Here is a 7,186-nt window from a genome sequence, read left to right as displayed (position 1 = left end):
TCTGGTCACTTCATTATAGGAAAGATGGGGAAGCTTTAGAGAGGGTGCAGAGGAGATTTCCCAGGATGCTGCCTGGACTGGAGGGGCATGTCTTATGAGGAAAGGTTGAGGGGGCGAGGGCTTTTCCCATTGGAGTGAAGAAGGATAAGGGGTGACTTGTTAGAGGTGTACAAGAGACATAGATAGAGTGGATAGCTAGAGACATTTTCCCAGGCGAAAATGGCTATTACGAGGGGTCAGAACTTTAAGGAGATTGGAGGAAGGTATTGGGGAGATGTCAGAGGCAGGTTCTACACACAAAGAGTGGGCGCGCGGAATGAACTGTCAGCGGTAACAGTAGAGTAGAGGGATATTTAAGCGACTCTTGGATAGGCATATGGATGATAGTAAAATAAAGGGTATGTAGGTTAGTCTGACCTTAGAGTAGGATAAAAGGTCAGCACAACATCGAGGGCCGAAAGACCTGTACTGTTCTGTGTTCTATGATTGTCTGCAACATTTATTAATAAGTAGCCAAATTAAAGGTAACTTGTGGTCATTTACAATCAACAGTGGGCATGAACAAATGAAAACTACTCAGCCAAAGCTGAAATTCCGAACATCCTGGAGAGACCAGGAACACAAAGATTGTCAAATAAAGGACCCACCCCTTAACATCGCAGCATTATGTGCAAATCATGGGTTACAATCTGCAAAATAAATTCCCAGTGCATGCCCCATCCCCCAGCCCAGCCACCTACAGATGTCAGTGTCCTGTCAATCATGACCCCAAATAAAGGGAGATGAGGTTGGCACGTGATCATGTACAGTGTATAAATTGAGAGCTGGTCTTCCTTCAGTCTTCACATTGTCAGAGAGAGGCGTGGAGGCTGCATCTCTCGTCGTCAAACTCTCTCGTCATCAAACTCTCTCGTCGTCGTGAGCCGAACTGAGAAGCCTCCCAAAAAATGGTGTGGTCCCTGTCGACACTTTTATTGGTCTGCAGTTGTTTGCAAGTGACCCTGAGCGGTAAGTAATCTTGAAGTGATCCTAAACGTGTTTCCATTGAGGGTAGGATCAATACAGAGCCAGGAGGTTGAGTGACTCAGGCATTTCAGGCTTTAATCCATTTTACTTGATCATTGAAACGGTAAATTTTATCGTTTAGGTTATAACTCCAATACGTATGTTATTGATCTGGAGAGGGTTCTGAAAAGACTTACTAGGATGATGCCAAGAATGAGAGTTTGAGATATAAAAACTACACTGGAAAGATTAGGACTTAGATCATTGGAGTGTAGGAGTTTGAGCAGTGATCGTATAAAATCACAAGATGTATTGATAGAGTGAATAGACAAGGGTCTTTTCCCTAGTGGCGAGGGAGTTGAAATCTCGGGGGCATATTTTTAAGGTGAGAGGAGAGAGTTTTAAAAAGGACATGGGTGGGGTGAGGGATGTAAACTCCTTCACACAGAGTGGTTCATCTGTGGAATGTACTGCCTGTGGAAGTGGTGGATGTGGGTACAGTTACAACATTTGAAAGACCTTTGGACAGATTGATGAATAAAAATGGAGTGGAGTGATTTCAGCCAAGTGCAGGCAGTTGGGATTAGTTTAGATTAGTCTGGTGTGGGAACATGGTTGGTGTGAACTGACTAGACCAAAGGCTCTGTTTGCGTGCTGTATGAGTCTATGACTCTGTTTCCAGTGTCCCCAGTATTTTGTTTTCTACTGGGATAAGGCTAAACTGAAACAGCAGCACAACTAGTTAGTATTAAAACAAAATCTTGAAAGTGCAGGAAAACTAAAGGGGAAGGAGCTGCAAGATGGAAACAAGGGTTACCCCATGCCTGTGGGTCATAAATGACCACTCTAACTGTAGTGTGCTGAGGACAGGACCAAATACTGGGAAATGATAAGTAGTTTGGGGTGGCACTGTGGCTCAGTGTTGCCTCCAACACCAGTGACCCTGGCTCAATTCCCATGCTCCCTGTGTCTGTGTGGGTTTCTTCTGGGTGCTCCTGTTTCCTCCCACAATCCACAGTGGCCCAGTGGTTAGCACTGCTGCCTCACAGCGCCTGAGACCCGGGTTCATTTCCCGACTCAGGCGACTGACTGTGTGGAGTTTGCACGTTCTCCCCGTGTCTGCGTGGGTTTCCTCCGGGTGCTCCGGTTTCCTCCCACAGTCCAAAGATGTGCGGGTCAGGTGAATTGGCCATGCTAAATTGCCTGTAGTGTTAGGTAAGGGGTAAATGTAGGGGTCTGGGTGGGTTGCGCTTCGGTGGGTCGGTGTGAACTTGTTGGGCCGAAGGGCCTGTTTCCACACTGTAAGTAATCTAATCAAATCATTGGATGCAAGATGTGCAGGTCAGATAAACTGGCCGCACTAAATTGTCCAGAGTGTGAGGTGCTTTAGTCAGGGATAAATACAGGGGAATGTGTCTGGGTGGGTTACTCTTTGGAGGGTCGGTGTGGACTTGTTGAGCCAAAGGGCCTGTTTCCGTACTGTAGGGAATCGAATCTAAACTTCGAGGGCGAGAGCCAGTGACTTGTACTAGCACCCCATCAATATGGTGCAACTTGAGCTCTGTCGACATTTTTATTGGTCTGCAGTTGTTTGCAAGTGACCCTCAGCGGTAAGTTCAGAGGGGAAACCATGTGTTTCAGCTTCTAAGCTAAACAGCCAGCTTATCATTTTTTTCATTTGCATTATGACTAGACTAGACTTACAGTGTGGAAACAGGCCCTTCGGCCCAACAAGCCCACACCGACCCGCCGAAGCGCAACCCACCCATACCCCTACATTTACCCCTTACCTAACACTACAGGCAATTTAGCATGGCCAATTCACCTGACCCGATCTAGCCAGATCTTGATGTTTAAGGTCAGTGTGTTCGTAACGCCAATAGTTAACCAACTTGCCGAGTCTTCCAATACAGGCTGGTCCGGGGTGGCGGTGGGTGTTGGGGGTACGGGCTGGTGAAATCTGGAACCTGTGTAAGATCCAGCAGAGCTTCAGGGAATTGGATGCTAATGACAGACTAGGGCATCCAGACTTCCAGGTTTCTGAGCGTGACTGTTTCAGGGCAGGAGAGTAACTGAAAGGCAGCCACTATAGAACAGTTACCAATAAATCTAATTCGGAATTCCAGGGAAAGTGTCTCACTCCTAGAGAGAGGAGGAGTGGAGCATAGATGGGCTTCAGATTGGTTCCACAGGTCGGTGCAACATTGAGGACCAAAGGGCCTGTACTGTACTAGGCTGGAATGTTCTGTGGTCTGTGTTTGATGGTCTATATCTGGACGGATATGGTGATAGGGCGAGATGAATGGGAGATGGTGAGGACTTCTGTGTGGGGCATGAAAATACAAATGATGCTGATAGACTGAATGGCCTGCTTCTTTACTGGGGAAATGTTCCATAGTGCCCAGGAATGTGCAGGTTAGGATGGATTGGCCATGCTAAATTGTCTCATAGTGCCCAGGAATATGCAGGTTAGGGTGGATTGGCCATGGGAAATTGTCCCATAGTGTCCAGGAATGTGCAGGTGCAGGTAGATTGGCCATGGGAAATTGTTGAGTTGCGGCTCTGGGAAACCCTTATTCCTGATAAAGGGCTTGTGCCCAAAACAATGATTCTCCTGCTCCTCGGATACTGCCTGACCTGCCTGTGCTTTTCCAGCATCACGCTCTCGACTCTGATCTCCAGCATCTCACTGTCTCCATGCTAAATGCTCCCATAGTGTCCAAGGATGTGTGGTGAGGTGCATTAGTCAAGGATAAATATGGGATAGTAGGGCAGGGGAATGGGCCTGAGTGGGTTTACTCTTCGGAGGGTCAGTGTTGGGCTGAAGGGCCTGTTTCCACACTGTAGCGATTCTGATGTTTTCCTCTTCCAGACTTGACCTGCAACCGGATCGATGGAAACCTGAAACAAATCGATGCCGGGAATGGGCAAGTCTTTGGCGTGAGCGCCAATGGATCGGTTTACACCAGGCATGATGGCACCTGGGTGTGGGTTCCCGGGAACCTGGCGCATGTGACAGTGGGTCCAGCTGGAGTCTGGGGTGTCGACGGTGCTTACAATATCTACAGAAAACGGGGAGGATACTGGTTGGTTATGAGTGGTAAGAGAGCGGAACATTCTGGAACTCATTAAGATCCAGCCTCCCTGTTTCACTGGGAGCAGTCCTCAATGTAGGGCCCGCTGAGCAAAATTCCAAAACAACAGAGGTGCTTCTTAAGTCCAGGATGAGGACAAATGATTTCCCTCATTGGGCCTGATTCTTTGCAGTTGTCTATCTCTGAGAGCTGTGGGAGTTCATTATTTCAGCATTTTTAAAGCAGACGATGATACATCCTTTGACTGAAGGAGTAAATGTACATAGAAGGCATTGAAATAGTCCACTGTTGTGTTACATGAGAGACAGACTCTCTACCCCCTCCCTCAACTGTGAGGGAGGTGGCTCAGTGGTTAGGACTGCTGCCTCACAGCACCAGGGATCCAGGTTCGATTCCAGCCTCGGGTGTGGAGTTTGCATATTCTCCCCATGTCTGTGTGGGTTTCCTCCCACAGTCCAAAGATGTGCAGGTTAGGGTGAATTGGTTGTGCTAAGTTGCCCTGAGTGTTTGGTGCCTTAGTCAGCGGTAAATTTTGGATAAAGAATGGTTGTGGGTGGGTTACTCTTCGGAGGGTCGGTGTTGACTTGTTGGGCCGAAGGGCCTGCTTCCATACTGGAAGGAATCTAATCTATGAAACCAATCTTCAAATCAACAAGGAGGACTGCACCCATTAGGGTTTGGAGGTGAAAATAGTTCATCTGCTTTATTACTAATGGTGAAGATGAGAGTGGCGCTGGAAAAGCACAGCAGGTCAGGCAGCATCCGAGGAGAGAATCGACATTTCGGGCAAAAGGCCTTCAGTTTTTGCCTGAAACGTCAATTTTCCTGCTCCTCAGATGCTGTCTGACTTGCTGTGTTTTTCCAGCACCACTCTCATCTTGAATCCAATCTCCAGCATCTGCAGTCCCCACTTTCGCCTACTTTATTTCTAAACAGGCCTGCTCAAACAGATCGATGCTGGTGGAAATGGTATTGTGAGTGGAGTTAACATGAACGATGAGATCTTCTGTGTCCATCAAGATGAAGTAAGATCTGCAATCAGTATTTCCAGCCCAAATTACAACCGTATTGATGGCCAGCTGAAATACTACTCCTGTGGGCCGTATAGTTGTTGGGGCGTTAATGCAAACGATGTTATCTACGTCCGGCCAAACGTGGAATCGAGTCAATGTGCTGGAAGCAACTGGGTGAAGGTGGATGGCGGACTCTCAATGATCGAGACTGGGACAGACGGGAGTGTCTATGGTGTCAACAGTAACGGCAATGTCTACCGCAGGTACACTTCTAATTCTCACGCCATCAGGCATTATAGGAGGCAGTGTCAGATCCTGAGGAATTTCCATACATAAGTAGATTTATTGGGGCTAGGTGAAGTTACAAAGTTGAGGAGATTAGTAGGGACTGCTGGAGGCTAAAAAGGCAGCACTCTAGGGGTTGGAAGAATTGTAGAGATAGGGAGGGGACTAGGGGCGGGAGATAGTGAGTGGGTGTAGGGGCTGTAGGAGGTTACAGAGATAGGAAGGGGGTGTAGGGGCTGGAGAGGGTTACAGAGATGGGGAGGGGGTGTAGGGGCTGAAGAGGGTTACAGAGATGAGGGGGTGTAGGGGTTGGAGGGGGGTTACAGAGATAGGGAGGGGGTGTAGAGGCTAGAGGGGGTTACAGAGATAGGGAGGTGGTGTTGGGGCTGTAGGAGGTTACAGAGATAGGGAGGAGGTGTAGGGGCTGGAGAGGGTTGCAGAGATGAGGAGGGGGTGTAGGGGCTGAAGAGGGTTGCAGAGATAGGGAGGAGGTGTAGGGGGGTTACAGAGATAGGGATGGGGTGTAGGGTCTGGAGGTGATTACAGAGATAGGGAGGGGGTGTAGAGGCTGTAGGAGGTTACAGAGATAGGGAGGGGGTGAAGAGGCTGTAGGAGGTTACAGAGATAGGGAGGGGATGTAGGGGGGTTACAGAGATAGCAGGGTGGTGAAGGGTCTGGAGGGGGTTATAGCGATAGGGATGGGGTGTAGGGGCTGGAGGGGATTACAGAGATAGGGAGGGGTGTCGGGGCTGGAGGAGGCTGCAGAGATAGGGAGGGGTGCAACACTTTAAGGAATTTGAGAATTCTAAGTCTGAGTTGTCTTTTGACTGGAAAGTGACAGAAGTTAATGAAAGCAGAGATGGGGGAGTTGATGCATGAATGAGAGTTGGTACTCACTTGGGAATGAGGCAAGAGCGATTCATATGTGGGCGGCACGGTGGCACAGTGGTTAGCACTGCTGCCTCACAGCGCCAGAGACCCGGGTTCCATTCCCACCTCCAGTCATTATCAGTGTGGAGTTTGCACGTTCTTCCCCGTGTCTGCGTGGGTTTGCTCCGGTTTCCTCCCACAGTTCCATGCTAAATTTCCCGTAGTGTCAGATGAAGGGGGGGTGGATCAGTGTGGACTTGTTGGGCTGAAGGGCCTGTTTCCACACTGTAAGGAATCTAATTTAAAAACTTCACCAGGGTAAGGACTCGAAGGAATGCCTTGAGCTTTCTAAGTCTGGAATGTGGTGCTGAAAAAGCGCAGCAGGTCAGGCAGCATCTGAGGAGCAGCTTTATAACGTCACAAGCTTCATAATGTCACTGTTCAACTTGGGTCACTGCTATTTTTCAGAGATGGGATCACGTCCCAGAACCCTGCTGGGACAAGCTGGACTCAAATCAACATTGGAGGGATATCCTTCAAGCACGTGACAGTGGATCTGGAAGAACTGTGGCTGGTGACTACCCTCAACAATATCATTCATTGCCAATAGCTTCAAGAAGCTGAAAGTTTGATCAATGTTTAAAAATCAGATCAGTAATTAAGGGAAATGGTGTCGCTTATTTTTTTCTGAACTCTTGCTAAGATTATTCTGCTCGTCCAACATTCCAAGGAAATGCCTCTGGCACAAGTGTACGTAAACCGGTCCAGGTAGAATTTCATAGATGAGCAAATCAGACTCAAGACTCAAAGGGTGAACAGGAGGAGGCCATTCAGCCCCAGTGCACACTGCTATATCAGAACAGGAGGTGGCTATTCAGCCCCAGTGAACACTGCTATATCAGAACAGGAGGTGGCTAT

At 48.4% G+C, this 7,186-nt stretch overlaps 1 protein-coding gene across 1 annotated transcript; it reads left to right on the top strand.

The window, feature by feature from the left end:
* Window positions 1-219: 219 nt before the first annotated feature.
* LOC132833999 (fish-egg lectin-like) lies at window positions 220-6,878 on the top strand. Its single transcript, XM_060852711.1, has 5 exons — window positions 220-263; window positions 2,593-2,615; window positions 3,878-4,105; window positions 5,037-5,376; window positions 6,737-6,878. The coding sequence occupies exons 1-5, from the start codon at window positions 220-222 to the stop codon at window positions 6,876-6,878; spliced, it is 777 nt and encodes a 258-aa protein (XP_060708694.1).
* The last annotated feature ends 308 nt before the right edge of the window (window positions 6,879-7,186 follow it).

The sequence above is a fragment of the Hemiscyllium ocellatum genome, chromosome 38 (assembly GCF_020745735.1).
Source record: "Hemiscyllium ocellatum isolate sHemOce1 chromosome 38, sHemOce1.pat.X.cur, whole genome shotgun sequence".
Classification (NCBI taxonomy): Eukaryota; Metazoa; Chordata; class Chondrichthyes; order Orectolobiformes; family Hemiscylliidae; genus Hemiscyllium; species Hemiscyllium ocellatum.
The sequence above is the reverse complement of the archived record's forward strand: the minus strand, read 5'-3'. Positions and strand labels throughout refer to the sequence as shown.